The 17,829-nt window shown below is 43.8% G+C and overlaps 1 protein-coding gene across 1 annotated transcript in view; it reads left to right on the top strand.

Annotated features, from left to right (window-relative positions):
- The first annotated feature begins 514 nt into the window (after window positions 1-514).
- The window catches only part of EGFLAM (EGF like, fibronectin type III and laminin G domains), a 181,695-nt gene continuing 164,380 nt past the window's right edge, over window positions 515-17,829 (top strand). The window contains exon 1 of the mRNA XM_072824830.1: window positions 515-838. Coding sequence (XP_072680931.1) covers window positions 742-838 — 97 coding nt within the window. The 5' untranslated portion in view covers window positions 515-741. The remainder of the gene's footprint in view (window positions 839-17,829) is intronic.

The raw sequence follows: 17,829 nt of genomic DNA, 5'->3' as shown, positions 1-17,829 counted from the left end.
CAGACTCGGCCGGCCCCGCCCCCTCTTCCTCTTATCCTCCCCCGCTTGCAAACCGCAGACGCCCTCCCTCCGCCCAAGTGCGCTGGACAGACCCGAGCAACCTTTGGAGGTGTTAGGAAAAAGTCCCCAAGCTGGGTGGAGGTGACCTGGGGCGGGGGGCGCGGCTGGAGGCGGGTCGAGCCGGGGGAGGGGGAAGCGCCGCAGGATTCCAGGCTCTGGACCACCGCAGAGGGTCCTGGACTGTAGTCCCCTAACTCCCGCCCTGCGCCTCTAAGTGGTTGGGGTCGGGCCCCTCCTAGCGTCCCTATCTAGGTCACCAGCGGGGAAGGGCTGAGCCGGGGGTGGCTGGAGGGCGATGAGCGGGCCGGCCGCCCCAGAGGTGGGCGAAGAGTCCGCGGTGGCCGGGCCTGCCCCCCTCACTCCCACTCGATGGTAATTCCATCCCGGGCGGGTCAAGCCTCTCTCCCTCCCACGGCCAGCCGGTCCCTCCCCGTCGGCTTCCTTCGCCGCCCCCGCCTCCCCCCACCTCCGAAGACGCCGCGGCTCCAGGAGGACTTCACTCCCGGCAGCTGCCCTGCCTCGGCGCACTCCCCGGGGGGTCCTGGGCCAGCGCCCTCAGCCCTGCACCTCCGCACCCGGCTCGCGGGGACCCGCGGGGCCGCCCCCCCCCACCTCCCCCGGGAGACGCCCTTTCCCCGCGCGCCCGGGACTTGGTGAAACTTTGCGGGCGCCCGCGGTGCAATGGATTTGATCCGAGGCGTCCTGCTCCGGCTCTTGCTCCTGGCTTCCAGCCTCGGACCCCGCGCAGTGTCGCTCCGAGCAGCTCTCCGAAAGCCAGGTAAGGCGCCGGGCGCGCGGGGGGACCCCAGGCCCCACCGGGGCGCCCAGCGGGCGGCGCACCGCCCCTCTCCCGCCGCACCCGCCGCAGCCTAACTGGGTTCCTCTGCCCGAGCCGAGAGGAGACGCGAACCTCGCCCTGCCCCCAGCTCAGGCGGCTCCAGGGATGTTTGTTTGTTAGAAAGAATAATCTCTTTTCCAGACACAGTAGAGGTGGAGGCTGCGTGTTTGGCCGCAGAGCTGAGAGTAGGGACCGCGGTCATGCTGTCTCAATTACAGAGGATTGCAACTGTGCGAAAGAACTCAAACAGCTCCTCCTGCGTCTCTAAACATCTTTATTGAATTCATATTGTCCAGAGCCCAGCCATTTCCTGCTAAGTGAAGATTTGCCTGGAGGTCCCCGTGCCCATCTCTGGTCCTGCCTCGGCGGCTGTAGGGATGTGGCTCCAGCTCTTCAGGGTGGATGCTCTCCACGCTGGGGCCATTTTCTCCGACAGGGGTGCCCTGGAGGTTAATTTCACTCGTGTCTTTCTTTGCTGGGCCATTTAAACAAAGATGTGCCGTGTAGGCTATTACAAAGAATTGGGGAGCCCTGGAAACACAGTCCGTTGCATTTCCTCTAGGTACACAAGTAAAAGTTGTTGATGTATTTTTGTCTACTTTGATTTGGTCTGGGCTGTGATATTATTCAAAGTATAGCGTTCTAAACAATAAAGTTCTAAACGTCGTTGCCCCAGTAATGCTTTTTATCCTACGTTGCTGGGACTGGTATTTTGAATTCTGAAAAATCTGTGTTCTTCTGTTTTCTGGTTTTGTTTTTTAGTTTACTTTGTAAGCGAGGTTGTCTTATGGGATTAATTACGTCTTAGGAACAATGGAAAACAATACAACTTTATTTGAATGCAGTCTGCAAAACTCTGCAGAAAGTACAGTTTATCTTCACAAATAACGATTCCAAAAGAAAGAGACGAACCAGGGGAAATTTATCAGAGGGTGAAGAAAATAATCTTGGCAGGTTCCCATATGGATGCTTAAATATTTTCACTGCTCAAGGATACCTTCATTTGGAAATATGACTTGTTGCTTTTCAGCTCTGGGGGACACACTCACTCTTCAAGCTGTATCTGTTGCTACCTGACTTGAAATTTAGTCATTATCATAATCTGCAACACACTTAAATTATGAGCTGTTCTATAGCCACTGTTCATTTCATTTTGGAGATGATAGCAGCACTCCAAGGAAATATTCTATTAAATTGTTTCTCTTACATGCATGCATAGACACATCTTCAAGGATTTCAGTGAAGGGCTTCTTTCTAACTTTTCCTCCGTAAGAGAAGCATATCATGATCAATTGTATTTTGTGGGTTTATTCACATAAAATCATTTAGTCACAATTTTTGAATGATGCCTGGTTGTATCTACAGTTCCTAAGCTTAAGCAGTGTATGTAATATTCTTTTAAGGATAGATTTCAATCCATTTAAGCAGATTTTTTAAAAAAGCATTTCACAAAAGCCTACTGTATAAAACTGCTCATATGGTTCACCATATTTCCTTTTTTATTTTTTGTAGCTTCTCTCCTAAAAATATTTTCGACCTGGTTCATCCAGGGTCTCATTCTGATACTCATGCCATGAATATGCCATCTTGGCCTCTTTGGTTTTATTTGAAGCATGGATAGGGTTTTGATAGTGGAAACTCTACCTTTTAAATATTTTGGCATATTAAGTACATCAAATTTGAGGTGGAAGGGGTGTTTGGACTAGGTTCAGTCTAGAAGAGCTTTTCATTACTTTATAATTTTATCCAGACACTGGTTTTTAGGTTGGAAAGCTGCTCAGATTAAAATGACAGCTACTTCATAAACTTCAGGGGAAAATTTCCTCCTGCGCTCATTTACATCCTTTGGAAAGACTAGTTTTTGATCCGGAAAATTGGTCCAGATTAAAAACTGAATGTGCCCTGCTTGGCTCTGATGTGAATGGCAACCAGCTAATTTATAATCTTCCCTAGACACCAGCAAATCCTGCTAGGATCCATATAGGAGTTTCTTTGTACCTCGTTTTCTCTAGAAATTGGTTTGTGAACAATATTTGAAGGTAGTTTGGTCACCATGTAGGCGTACTGGAACAGTCCTGTTTTCTTTGGATGATCCTATGTGTCTCCTAACACTCCTAAAAGATGGAGGAGTCTTGGATTCAAAATCAGCCTGAAAATTCCCCATCCCCACCTAGCTCTGGTGGGAAAAAAAAAAACAGCAGCTTCAATGATGAGTTTAATTTGGGTCCGAAATAGGCAACCTTTCCCTCCACCCCAAGACAGTTCATCTTCTGCCATTGAGCATTAATAAAGAATCCTCTGCATTCGCTGAGACTAACAAGAAATGACAGCTCTTAAGTCAAATTAAATAATAATAACGAACTCTAATTAAGTACTTGCTACACTGCCCTAAAAACTTGGCACATACTGATATTTAATCAACCCAGCAGCTCTTTGAGATGGGTACTATTATTACCCCTGTTTAACTGAAGATGAAATTGTGACTCTGAGAGATTAAATATCTCCTCCAAGGTCACATAACTAGTAAGTGGTGGAATGGGATTTGGTCCATGATATTCAGGACCAGGAAGGGAGTCCTTAATGGTCCTATTAGCAGAGGTCAGCAGACCTGTCCTGGAGGGCATCTCCCTCCTGGCTGAGCAGGGGAGCTCCCGTGGAAAAGCCAGGTGGAGGGCATTATCCCTGCTGCTGTGTGTGCAGAGCCTGTTCCATGCCGTTAAATGTTGGTACAGGAGATCGTGCCCAGGTCTTCAAAGAGTGTGAATGATACTGAGATGGAGTTCTGGAAGCCATTGTCTACTGACCTCATCTATAAGAATTAGGGGGTGTAACCTTATAGGTTGATGAACCGCTTCCTTTCTCTTGTTGAACTCCTGGGTGCTAAGTCTTGTGAAGGCCAGAGGATCCATCCAAGTACCTGAAGGTAGAAAAAGGGGCTTCTGAAAATAGGTAAGGTAGAGGACACCATCATCACCCGGGGTCTTCATGGCATGGAAACATCACATATCCTTCGTTCCTTTTCAGATTACAAATTAGAATCAGAGACCTGAAAGGAAGTGAAAAGGCCTCATCTGACAACGGAGCTGAGGGCGATTAAGAGACTTGTCCAACTTAATATCAGAGCTAGTACCCAGGCCCTCCTGAGTGGTTACTTCTCCCTTATTCAGATCTCCCCAGGAAGCAGGGGAAAGACTGCCATGTGTCTGATGAAGCAGGAAACTGGAAGCAGGAATCCAGACACACGTGCTGGAACCAGCACACTTCCAGCCACACACACGCTCCCCAGGCAGATTGGTAACTTCGTGGTGTTCCTTCACTCTCTGGCACAGAGAGAGGGGCTGGAGGACAGCATGAGGGCCCTGCCTTCCCTCCTGTCTTTCCAGTTTGCCTGGGGGCTGTGAGACCAGGCCAGGTCAGGGTTGGGAACTGTAGGTCTTCCCTAGAAGAGCTGGGATTCCACAACCATCTTTAGGGAGAAGTAAGTCTCTAATCTTTTCCTTTCCACTCCCTCAGCATTTCCTTACCCATAAAACTGGACTAGGAGGAAGATCCAGAGAAACCCAGATAGAAAAAACAGAAGTCTGGAAGAGCAGAGTTAGCTGGCGGGCAGTGTATCTTGCTCGTTGATGGTGGTGAATCCATGAGCCTCTAGGTGGCCTCTGCTGTTGCTATAGTAAGGCTCATTGGCCCTCCTGTTCTGCCTCCTATGTGGCAACCTGAACAACGTGCTGGTCACAAGGGCCTTGGTTATGTCCTGACAGCTCTCATGCACATCCTCTTCCCAAAGCATGTATTTTGGGGGGCTCATCTCTTTTGTATGTGCCTCCTTCTCCCTTTCCAACCCGAAGTACTACAACACGATCCAGATTGTCTTGCTTCTTGGGGAACACTAGAGCTCATAAAGGCTCTACATATATCCCTCCATGAGGGCCATATATATATATATATATCCCCAGCACCTAACTACTGGTGTCCATGCAGTCCAAACAAGATAGCAGAAATATTTCCTCTGCTCCATTTCATCAGCTCTCCTACCTTCCTGTTTGTTTCTACAGCGTATCTAATCCCTAAAAGAAGCCTCCCTACCCCCCCCACCCCCCCCCCCCACCCCCGTCTCCTTGGATTCTCTGTGAGGTAGAAGGACAGAGAGGTCATGGTCGGGGTTAAATGTTGTATAACATGAGGCAGTACTTGTTTCTCAGAATTCTTTCTCATGGAAGAGTGACTTGGCCAGCAAGGAAGCCACCACTGAGTGGTGGTTTTTTTAGTTTTTTTGGTTTTGTTTTTTTTTTTTTTTTGCTTTGTGTTTCTTACCCTGAGCCCAAGGACTTTAATAACCTTAGAATTCTTTTGGGAGTAGTTGTCCATCTGTCTAGCTCAAAGTGACCCAGGGCTGCAGAGCTAGATTTCTGGAAGACAGAGACTCTGGTGTCTGAGAGACTACAGTGGGACCTCAACTTTCACAGGGTGGTCCTGTGGATATCCTGCATCTTCCCACCTCACCCACTCAGCCAGCAAGTTGGGTTTCTCCCAATCGATTCAATGAGTGATGTGATGTTATGGTTGCAGCAGAAAAGCTCTGGAGCTGGTCAGGACTCTTGCCACTTATTTTGGTCACAGCATGCCAAACTGCAGATATTGGAAGTGTTCCTGCTATTTTCAGGGATAGAAAAGAGGAAAAGATACTAGAGAGCCTAGATGGCCATTTGTAGCTGAAACCCCCAAGCCCAGCTTTGATTCCACTCCCCTTTTGAAGAAAGACCCGAGTCTGGCTTCAGCCTCCTGAAATGAACTGAAATATGTTTGCCTCTTAGACACCCCCCCCCCCCCGCCCACCAATCTCACATGGTTGGGGGTGGGGATGGGGATGGGGGAACTGGGGACACAGGTGAAAGTCAAGTAAAATAGCTTCCAGCAGAGGACACACTTTTCAGAGCTGGTTCAGAGCATATCTGACTACAGGGGATCTCAGGCCTCTGACCCAGGCAAGTAATTCCTGAACTTTCAAGGAATGAAAGTTCTTGGAATATGTCATAGGCGTACCTGACTTTTTAATAAGAACTCAGGGACTTGAGGTGATTTGCAGTCTACACTTTGACCAAAGAGAGTTTAGGCTCCTGTCAGCCTCCCTCTCCTCCCGACCTTCTCAGATACTCTGTGGGACACCCACAGTCTTCCCTTGCTTCCTTCGTCCACACCACGTGGGGTGGGCAACAGCAACTCATAGCTCTGGAACTGTATTGTAATGTTAGGCTCCTCAGGTCTTCCAAAGGTTGGATTTGGGACCTGTGTGATCTTCTGAAGGTGGCTGAATGACACCTCTTCTGGGCAAGCCCTCCTCCTCCTCCACTCCCCCCCCCCCCCCCCCCCCGCCACCACCCCGCCCAACCTGTTCATTGAGAGATGGCCGCACAAAGGAGGGAAAGCCTGCAGCAGCACTAACAGGCAGCCTCGTGGAACTGTGTAAAACCAATCCTCCGCCCTCATTTCCCTCAGACCCACTCTACCCTCCCACCCCCCATCTGTTCATTCAGCCTCCAAGTCTGGTTTCTTCTTGGGTGAGAGCACAGACTTTAATATTTGACAGATTTGGGTTCAAGTTCTGACACTGTTTTTATTTAGTGCCTTGATGATGTAAGGCAAGTTATGTTAGCTCTGTGGTCTCCACATCCTCATCTGTAAAAATGGGATGAGGAAAGAACCTGCCATGTAAGGTTGCCACAGAATTAAGTGGGGCAAGACATGTGCCAAAGCATTTATTTATTTATTTAGTTAGTTTTGTTTTTTAAAAAATATTTATTTATTTGAAGAGCGAGAACAAGTGGGGAGGGGTTAGAGGGAGAGAGAAGCAGACTCCCTACTGAGCAGGGAGCCCAATATGGGGCTCAATCACAGGACACAGGAATCATGATCTGAGCCAAAGGCAGACACTAACCTGACCGAGCCACCCAGGCACCCCTGACATGTACCAAAGCCATTTCAAAGGCACAGAAGCCTGAGGCTGGAAAGCAATGTTTATGGAACTGGGATTGTTTAATCTAGACAGAAGAAAATAACAGTGAATATGCGTGACTGAAAGGATATGTTCCAGACATGACAAAAAACACAGACACTTAGGATTTTGTGTTCCTTTTCCGTACATATTAATGTATAATTAATAACGTGATTTAATTTGTACTGAGTCATAAAAATTTTCAGGTAAATTAATTGGCAAGTCAGAAGGACACTCTGGTTGACCACATGCCTTGATTTTTGGTTTGAAAAATGTGGCTTCCACGTTTATGATCTTGCTGGAATGGATTCCCTGGGGAAAGAGTACCCCCAAAGGTGGTGGACAATTTTTGCCTGGTAATTGTCTTGGGGAGGTTTTGCAGGGTGTGGTGGTGGAAGGGGAGCAGCTGTTCCTGAAAGCGAATTACCCAGACTGATGCATGACTGGGAGTTGGTGGAAATCTCCGTGAAGCTTGAGAGCTAAGAAATGATTCCGGTTTGATTGATCAGTATATTGGAGTAATTGATGAGCCACTACCAGTGACGTGGAATGTTAGAGGCCATTGGCTCTTCTTTCCTTAAGGATTCTTGCATTTCCTCAGCTGTGAAACCCCCCACTTGTCCCAGATAACCCCACCAGCTTATTTTAAGAATCAAAGGAAATAAAACAGGCTAGTGCTTGAAAGAGCTGAAGCACTACACAAAGATAGGATATTATCATTCAACAGTAATCATGGTGACTACTATTACCATAACCAACCAGACCAACCAAGAATATGCCTCCTGAAGCTTTCATCTCATTCCCAGTCCCTTCCTCCTCACTCCCCTAAAGACACTTGAAGATTCTTTCTTCGTCTGACTCTGCAAATTCTGAGCAATTTAAATCTTAACACTTGTGTTTGCTGACAGGGCACCCAAGATCCCGAATCAGATTTAATGCAATGTTAATGCTATTTATTTTTCTTGGTGCAATAAGTTTATATTAGCCAGTTAATGGTTTACATTGTGCAAAAGGAGTTGTATCAGCAGGCACTTTTCTGTAACATCTGGGCAATTGGAAACATAATACTTAAATACAACCTGAGTTTAGAGCCTTCCTTGGACAGATGGCTAATTTTATCGATCTAATTTTACACTTAGGAATAGGTCCCATGATCCTTTGCTCGTAATTCTTAGAGTGAGCAGAGAAATAAATAAAATGGATGATGGCTGTGAATTAGATGCCTGTTATATTGCTTGTAGTTTATTTTTAAAATACTTCAGTAAAAATAGTCATTGTGTAAATTACTTTACTCTCTACCCTAAGGGTACTCAATTAACACTCGAAGTAATCCAGCATAGAAGGTACCATTCCTGTGTACGAGTTTACATCCATTTTAATCTCTCAGTAACTGTGCCATACCAGTGGTCAAATATTATGAGCTTTATCTCTGTGCTAGCCAGAAATCCACATTCCAGAGCTAGTTAGCTACCCGTTGAATGTACACTGTAAAGTCCACTCTGAGAGGTGGCTTGGAAAATAAATGAAAATAAATGTTAGCATACATCCAGGCTAGATGGTTTGTTAATTAGCAGAAGCGCTGTTAGAAATAAAGTTTTCATTGGTGAGATATGTGAGTAATATCCCTCTATTTTGGTGTAGACAAAGGATAAGAACCAGTGAATCCAACAGTCAAGCTGCTTTGGAGTTAGGCTAAAGCTCCATTCACTTCTGCATTTTGCTCAATAGTGGACTCATTTGCCTGTTCCCTCTAACTGATTTGCTGTCTCTGCCATTAGAATATTGATGTATCGGCCTCAGCAAGGTCTGGCTGCTATAACAAACAACTCCAAATCTAAGGGGCTTGACATGAAATTTATTTTTCATTGATTCTAAGTCAGAGTGAATATTCCTTGTTGGGCAGCTCTCTTAGACTGCTCTCCTTCAGATGATGACTTGAAAGCTTGAGTCATTCTTTGCAACCTCTATCTTGTAATACCATCCTCTTTAAAATGGGCTTCCAAGATGTCATGGAAGATAAAGAGAAAGAAAGCTAGCATGAGAGATTTTTCTTTGCTGGGCCAGAACATGGTCACATGGGCCCAACCTAATGGTAAGGAGGCCAGGAAACGTAGTTTGCTTATGTACACAGGAAGAAAGTGACCAGATGTGGTGGGTAGTTTCTGATGGAGTGCTTTGGAATTCCTAAATCCGCAGACAAGGGATGTTAAAAGAGTAAGTTTATGAGAATTTTTGTGACCTTTTGCCAATGAATATTTGTGTGAGTGCAGAATTTGGTCTAGAATTTGCATTCATTATAGTGTACAACCTGGTTGAAAAGCAGATAGTTGCCACCTCTTCATGTGTTGGAAACAATCATAATTTAACAAAAGATCCTGAAAACTGAGCAGTCAAATTCACTTAGATTAGTTTGCAGCAGGATGCAAAAATATGTATATGATTATGTGAATACATGCTATCTGTTGCTACTTATTTGCTCCATTTAACAAAAAGGTAAAATTAATCCCTTTTAAAAAGTAAAATAACTATCCAGTTGGTTAGATAGAGTGAATTCCTAAGGCGCATCAGCTAGAACTCCAGTTATTTTCCCTATAGTTTTCTGGAAGCTCCTTCTATTTGTGTCCCATAACAAAAAGGACTATTCATGGTAGGATAATATATTCAGTGAGATATGCCTCTTAAAATATAAAAATCAGTTTTTAGACACCACAGCCTGCTTTGATAGGGGCTGAAGATGGTGTGGACTGATCCCAACAAAAGTAAGTTGATACGTTGGGTTAAACCACTGTATATCTCAAAACACCTTCATAGAAATTATCTCATTTGATCTTGTAACCCTCACCCTACTGGGAAGTCAGGAGCAGATGACTTAGCAAAGAGGAAGTAGGCAGAGCCAGGACATGAACCTAAGTTGTCCAATCCCTAGCCCTTGTTGTTTCCCATCAATCCAGAGGTGTTCCTGTGGCTAATGGCTAAGATCATGATCACTGCAACATACCTGAGTCTAGCATTGTGGGCGGGAGGAAACTTACCAACAAGATTTGCCACTCTTTACTTAGGGAGGCTCCATGCCTGTCGTAGGACACTACGTAGAATGAACTGGTACTGCTTTCATTCATACACATGGCTGGTTAGTGTGCATTTTGCAAAGTACATGTCAACTGAGGGGCTGTTTGCAATTGAGAAGCAGCTGTAGTTGCTGGAGGACAGCTCCAGAATCCCCTTAGATGTCTCCTATAGAAAGAAGACCCTTTTGGAGTCCCAGGGACCACCCAGAGGACTCATCAGGGCCTTGAAACTTTCCATTCCTCTACTATTTAGCCATCTTCTTTAGTGGCAAATGAGGTTTGCTAGACCTTCAGTTTGGCAAATTTAAGGTTTATCATTCAAGTCTCAAGGCTTTCTGTTGGTTTCCTAAACATCTCTTTGATATTCTAGGAGTTCCTAATTAGTACAGTTAAACAAATACATCATTAATTTGAAAAAAAGAAGCATTCTGCTGATAGCTACTTTAAAGTAATTGATGGGCTCTGGTCACAACCTACACACATAACACACATCTCTTTAACTTGGAGAAATTGTAGCAAGAATCCAATAAACAGAACTGGGTTTGAATCTTAGTTTGAAAATTTATGGCTGTCTGACCCCAGATAGAGTACTTAATCTCTTTATGCCTTAGATTTCCCTCTGAAAGTTAAGGCTTGTAATACTTATCACATAGATTTTGTGTGATAAATAAATGAGATAATATGATTTCCAGAAATGCACCTAGGAAAGCACTTAAACATTTGGTAATAATTGTACTCCAAAGTTAGTCTATATTAATTAGATTCATTATGGTTTATAGAGTTTATATAGTGGTAGAGATGGTAGCTTTTTCATACTTGAAATAGTCTCAAATATAGACAACATTGACACAAATGTATAATTGAGTTTAGGTTCCCATGAAAACGGAATTGAAAATAATTTCATTTCCTTAATTTTATATTATAGATTTTTGGAGTTTATATTGTTAGATGGTAACTTTTGGTATCTAGATTGGCCATAAAGTTCATGTTATTGATGGAAGATCTGGAATCAGCCTTAGAGTTTAATAAAAATAGCCAACATTCATTTGTGTAAAACTAAGAAGAAAGAATCAAGATCATATATCAAGATTATATATAGCCACTGTAGTAGTAACAGATTTTCCTGTATCAGCTGTATGGTTCCTTACCCAAAAGGAGGTTATTTGCAGTCAGAATATAAAGAAATTTCCTTAGCTCCCTTCTTTACTGTGGTATTAAGAGCATAAATATAAAAGGTGCTATTTCTATGATGTGTATTCTCTCCCCATTTTGAGTCAACCATACTCTCTGTTGGAATAATCTTCCTAAAATGCAGTTCTAATCCTGTCGCTCTTGTGTTTAATATTCTTTTATGGCTCCTGCTGCCTTCCCAGCTCTAAAGCTGAGCTTCCCAGGTCTGTCACAATATGGCTCCAACTTACTTTTCCTGTCTTCTCACTGAATACACAACCTGTATTCCAACCAAACTAGATTATTTGGTATTCCGTAGACTGCCTCTTCACTTTCCCAATATGAGTCTGTGGGCATGTTGACCTGCCCCCTTGGAATATCCTTCCCTCATCTCTGCCCAGGGAAATGCAATGACCCTTCAAAGCATGGCTCAATTGCCCCCTATTCTGTGAAGTCTTCATGTGCCCTCCCGGCCAGGAGCCCCATTTGTGATTTCTCCCATTCTCCCTTGTATTGTGTTATTGGTTTGCCTGACTCATGCCTTCGATTAGATTTGTAGCTTTGTCAAGGAAAGCACTATGACGTCTTCACCTGTGGGTCCCCTCCATTGCCTGGTGGAGTGGTTTGCATGCAGCTGGCCTTCCCTAGGCAGCTATGGAATGGAAAGTGATGGCCTTGTTGTGGGCAAATATGTGTTAAGATCATATGATTAATTTGATTCTGCTCCCAGCTCCCGAATTCATTTCCTCCCTCCAGCACAATACAGGAAAGGTGTTGCTTCGATGTGCCAATACTTTTGCTCCACCTGAGCAGACATTTGAAAATCCACACTGCGGTGTGATTTAGAGAAGGAAATCTCTCAGGACTCAGTCTGCAGCAGTATTGTAATTTACATCCTACATACGTGCTACCAAAGGCTGTTGGAATTGTAGGTTTATAAGGAGCGTCCGATCGAGTCCATACTGTGAAATGTGTCATTTTCAATATGTGAAGAACACATAGGGTTTGAAGTAACATGCAGGGTTGCCTCAGATCTGTGTTTTATCATGCCTTGGGAGGTTATGAAGCAAAGGCAGTAATACCCTTTACTTGTACATCAAAAGATAGTGGGGGAGGAGTTAACAGTCTAATGTTCAATTCCCCTCCTTCCCCCATCTGTCTTTAAAACCAAAGGAAAATGAGGCTGTGTGGGAAATGGCACTGGCCATATGATTGAAAAGGTCAGGTTGCAGAAGAAGGGATGAAGCCAGTCCCTCTCTCGTAATGAGATCTGACTGTGAGGTCGGGAGGAAAACAGTACTCAAGTTCTCCGACATTCCTCCTCAGTTTTATTGCGCTGACCCCTGGCTTGCTTACAAAGATCAATTCTGTAATCCCTGGAAGGTAAAGCAACCACAAGCTGGAGTGTTTGCAAAGGTTTCTCCAGTCTTTGTTTTGTATGGACTGGCATTCTTGATGAAATGAATGTCCTGGGCAACCCAACTGAAAGCAACCAGTTGACTGATTCACTCACCGATTGACTGTATATATTACATGTATAATATGTATCTGTTTATATAGAGAGAAGAGCTGAAAATAAGCTGCATTATAATAGCAATTAAAATTGAACTCAGTAAATGATTTGCTGCTGAAATATTTAGGGACAAGTGTCCTGATGTCTGAAAGTTACTTTGAAATACATAAAAAATAGATTTCCTGATGGATGGGACAGGGCTAGGTACATATACAACACATGATAAAGCAAGTAGTAAAATGCCAGTGATTTCTATCACTGTGTCCCATGTGGAGAGTAGATGCGTGTTCACTCTAAAACCCTTTTACTTTTTGTATGTTTGAATATTTTCATAATAAAGGGATGGAAATGGTGAACTGAGTATTAAGGAAGCACATGAAATGACTGCAAAGTTTTACCTGTGAAGGCCGAGATTCCAACATCTTCAGCTCTGTACCACCTGCCCATAGGGTTTTTTTACCTTTGCCCTGCACCTCACCCCACACTTACTCCCTCTCTTCTCTGCCCTGCACCTTGCCTCCTTGGCCGCCTTGCAGGATCACTCAGATTGCTGTGCTGCCCTTGGCTTCTTGTGGGTTCAGCCAATGGGAGACTGGAAGGTCAAAGGGAGCAGAGGAGAGAAGCTGGTGTATTCCTTCCCTGATTCCTCCTGCTTTACTACTGTCTTTCTCTATGATCTCTGCTCCTGCCCTTCCAAGGCTTCCAACTCAGGCCTACTCCAGTAACATAATCTGGTTTTCTCCACTCGCTCTTTCTGCCCTGGGGATAGTGGCAACATTTTACCAGTGCTGATCTCTGGATTGCCTTCAATATCCCTCACTGTCCCTTAAAGCAGCTCATAACCTCTGTAAGAAGTCTTTTATTTATTTATTTTTTTAATTTTTTTATTTATTTATGATAGTAACAGAGAGAGAGAGAGAGGCAGAGACACAGGCAGAGGGAGAAGCAGGCTCCATGCACCGGAAGCCTGACATGGGATTCGATCCTGGGTCTCCAGGATCATGCCCTGGGCCAAAGGCAGGCGCCAAACCGCTGCGCCACCCAGGGATCCCTGTAAGAAGTCTTTTAATTAAAACCTTTTTTAATTAAGTAAATTCTTCTTCCTGCTGGGACCTTGATTGATACCTTTGGTGCTACTACTTTGTAATACATGGCCTATTTCTACAATTTTCCTCCTTCGGCATAACTATAAAGTTTTGATTTATGTTTACCTTGTGTTCAGGACTCTCTGAGGATCAGGTCTGATATAGCTTAAGGATGCCGGTTGTAAATTTATGACAAGAACAACAGGAACCTTGGGCTTTTGACGATGAGCTTGTTCCCTGGGCCCAGATCAGCTGGCCGCTTAGGATAAGAGCACATTGAGACCAACCTATCCACCGCTGTGTAGAGTTGAGAAATGATCTCAGTGATATCCAGGACTCCTAATAGAAGTCCTGGAAACTCAGAACTTTCTAGAACACATATCAAATGAAGGGAAGATAGTTCTTCATTTCTTGAGAAAGTCACCGTGAACCAAAACTAAGCCCTTGTAACTCCATGAATTTGACCTCAAGGGAAGAGGCCATGGGAAGCTCGGACTTTCTCCCACTTCAGTTAGGTTTGTTGCTGTTTTTTTAGGCTTTTGATATTTTTTTAGACTCCATTCTGATTCCTTGGCTATGAATATCTTAGAGATGAACTCTTAGATTAGAGTTGAAAATTCTTATTATTCAAATTTAAAGGACTTAATTAGGTTACATCCATTGTCTTGGTTTGGATTCCCCAGTAACAGACTAAAACAAATTTGAATAAAAAATAGTTTATTTGAGAGATAAACTGAACAAAACATAAACAGAAAATGGGAGCTTAGGGGAGTGAGACAGGGAGTTCACTGAGAAGGCAGGCAGTGCCTGAAGGTTTTCTTGTCGAGTGGGTTACACACTGTGGATGATAGAGCTTAATCTCAGGAGAAACCCAAGGCAATGTTACAGAACACGTGGTCCAGAGCTGTCCTCCCTGAGGGAGGTGAAGGAGTGGGGATGTTCACACCAATTTTACAGTCACTGGGGAAGGGCAGCTGCCAGGAGGGTGCTCATTCCCCCAACACTTGCAGCCTGCCAGGCTGGTGGGCAGAGCAGATTTCTGTGTCTTCTGAGAAACTCTCTGGCAAAAAGTTGCAGAGATTGGGAGCTGGACGTAGGCTGGCCAGCTCTGATGTGGTGAGGCTGGAGAAATTATGGTGGATACTAACAATTCTTCTACACCCATAACTGATGAATTTTATTTGGAAACTTATGACTGACACCCCCTACCCTGCCCCCCACAAGAGGTTCATATACATTATGAGAAAGCAGGAGATGTTTAAAAACTCAAAATCTTAGCCCTAATCTGTACTATGATTTTTGGGAGGCAGGGAGGGGGCATCTCTACACTGCTATATAAAATATAGGCTTATGATTCAATCAGTTCTTTAGTTGGAAGTATTCAGGAAGGGTGACTGCACTTCGTTTTTAGATCAGAGAACACCCCCCCCCCCAATAACCACCAATAAAAACAAAAACAAGAAAAACCCAAAAAAACAAAACAAAACCTGTGCTAATTGAGAAGGCAAAAGGAGTTAGAGTCTTCATTGCTTCTGGGTGTGCTCTGTTGTTTAGAATTTGCTTCTAGGTTGTTGATTGTTACAATGGGGATAAATCCTCTTTTACCTTCAAAGGCATGCATTGTGCCTTCACAAAACGTAGCAATTGCTAACATTTATATAGTGCTTGCTAGATACCAAGCACTGACTGGCATCATAGAAACCCTGACTTTTAGCACAAGAAGGGACCGACGTCTAACCCTGTCTAGTGAAGATAAGTCACTTGCATAGGGTCATGCATCTCGTTAGTGGCAGAATGAGCACTAGGACCCAAATCTTTTGACCTGTGGCACAAGGCTTTGTCTGCTAGACCCACCGCCTCCATGACCACAGGGGTAGGCAGAGACTCATGTGCAACTTCTGTTTTCATTGACTATCTCTTACTTCCCTTCAAAAGTGGTTTTGCTTGTATGTTTAGAGGTAATGAGCCCTCAAGTCATGCTTGTTAAGACAGTGCCATATCCAGAGAAACAAATGACCTGTAAAAGGTTTGCTCCTGCTTGTCAAGTCATGGCCCAAGCTGCCTTCTTGGCTCCTCCTGGTTAGCTCCAAACTATAGTATCTGTGAAAGGCACCCTTTTCTAAGTCACTGGGACCCACAGGGAGGTAGATAGGGGTATCAACGCAGAGAAAAGAGTAACTTTGTACGGGATCAGAATGTCCATCTGGAATTGTCTTCGTAGCATGCTCTTGAGAGAATCCTTCCAGGAGGCACCCTGAAGGGGAAATTGAGGAGAAATTTGTGTCCTGAAACAGTGTCAGTGGCTTAATCACTTGGCTTGTCTCTTATTATTGGGGATAACCTTGAGGAATTAATCCATGATGGCAAAGTTCCAGAACATCTTTAGAAAACACAGTTACTGTCATACCTTGTAGAGCACTGCCTAGTCAAGAATTGATCCTTAAGAACCAGATTAGAAAACTTTTTCTGTAAAGGATTAAATAGTAAATATTTACGGTTGTTGTTGTTGTTGGGTCTATATTGCAACTACCCAGCCTGGTATTATAAAGCAAATATAGCCATAGGCAATATATAGAGAAATGTATGTGACTGTGTTTTAACAAAGCTTTATTTATAAAACAAGCTGAGGGCCATATCATGCTGGAATTCTGGTCAGCTCTAAGCCTTCAGGTACTATAGGTCAGCAGCCCTGCTGCTGTCTTTTGTATACTCCCTCTATGGTGTCTTTATTCATTAACATTGTCTTTTGTTGCTGAAAGTGTATTGTTTTCTGGCAGATAACTTGATTCAATCCCAAACACCAACAAAGATGGGGCTATTATAGTGCTTAAAATATATGCTGGCTGTTAGAGCAAGCTGGGGGCAGTTAGCCTCAGATGGGTGTGGGGGTCTTACTCTGATTGTAAGTAATCCTGAGACAATTGAGTTATCAACCAATAGATTCTCTGTTTGATGTAGATAACAGGCAATAAATGACTATGTCTAAAACACACATACGTAGAAAACATTATAGACCCGAGCCATATCCTAGAAGCCTCATTCTGCTCATTTTTTAAAGTAATGACAATAACTTTGTTTTAAAGAAACAATAAAACTCAGTTGTTATCAGGAATAACTATTTTCATATAATTACAGTAGAAACTCTCCTATCCAGTCCAATTTGCCTTGGTTAGTTAATTGAAAGAATCAGTTAAGGGGACAATTTAAATATAGATACATTTTATTTTCACTTAAAAGATAGCTATGGAAGATTGATTTGACAATGATGGGAAGCAGGGGGAAAGCTATTTATTTATTTATTTATTTATTTATTTATTTATTTATTTATTTATAGCATGGGCACACTGGAGTTTTTGGTCATCCTGCAAGCATAAACTGCAACAATTGGGTGTTATATGAGTGCAGAATCCTTCTAGATTTTCCAGTCTTTTAGAGTTGCAGCAATGTTGCTTAGAATCACCTTTATTGAGTTAGCCCAAAGCAGTCAATCTAGCTTTTACAAAAACAACTTTTTCTTGTACTTATTTTTTTTTTTTTTTAAGATTTATTTATTTATTTGTTCATGATAGACATAGAGAGAGAGAGAGAGGCAGAGACACAGGCAGAGGGAGCCGTGCCGGGAGCCTGACACGGGACTCAATCCTGGGACTCCAGGATCACGCCCTGGGCCAAAGGCAGGGGCTAAACCGCTGAGCCACCCAAGGATCCCCTTTCTTGTACTTATATTTCATCCATTGACAAAAGGAAAGATCATGTGATCAAAATAACAACTGGGAACCCTTAAAGCTGAGTGGTAAGCACACCAGTCGGCTGCAGGGGGCAGGGCAGCAAAGGCACAGAGTCTTAGAGAGAGTGGAACCTTTCGGGACCCAAGCCTGTCCAAGGCGCAGGCAGCAGTCAGTAGCAGTATGCTTTGCAGAGGGAATGGACTCCAGAAATAACTTACTAGACTTTCTTTTGCTCACAGTTCTTTAAAAAGTTGTTGGTATTGGTTTGTTAAATCCTGCCCTCTTGTTCACACTTGTATTTTGCACAGGTAATTTCTTCACAGTAGGCTGTACACAAGCTTCTGCCAAACCCTGATGAAATTATCAACTAACTTT

This window comes from Canis lupus, chromosome 4 (genome assembly GCF_048164855.1).
Source record: "Canis lupus baileyi chromosome 4, mCanLup2.hap1, whole genome shotgun sequence".
Classification (NCBI taxonomy): domain Eukaryota; kingdom Metazoa; phylum Chordata; class Mammalia; order Carnivora; family Canidae; genus Canis; species Canis lupus.
The sequence above is the reverse complement of the archived record's forward strand: the minus strand, read 5'-3'. Positions and strand labels throughout refer to the sequence as shown.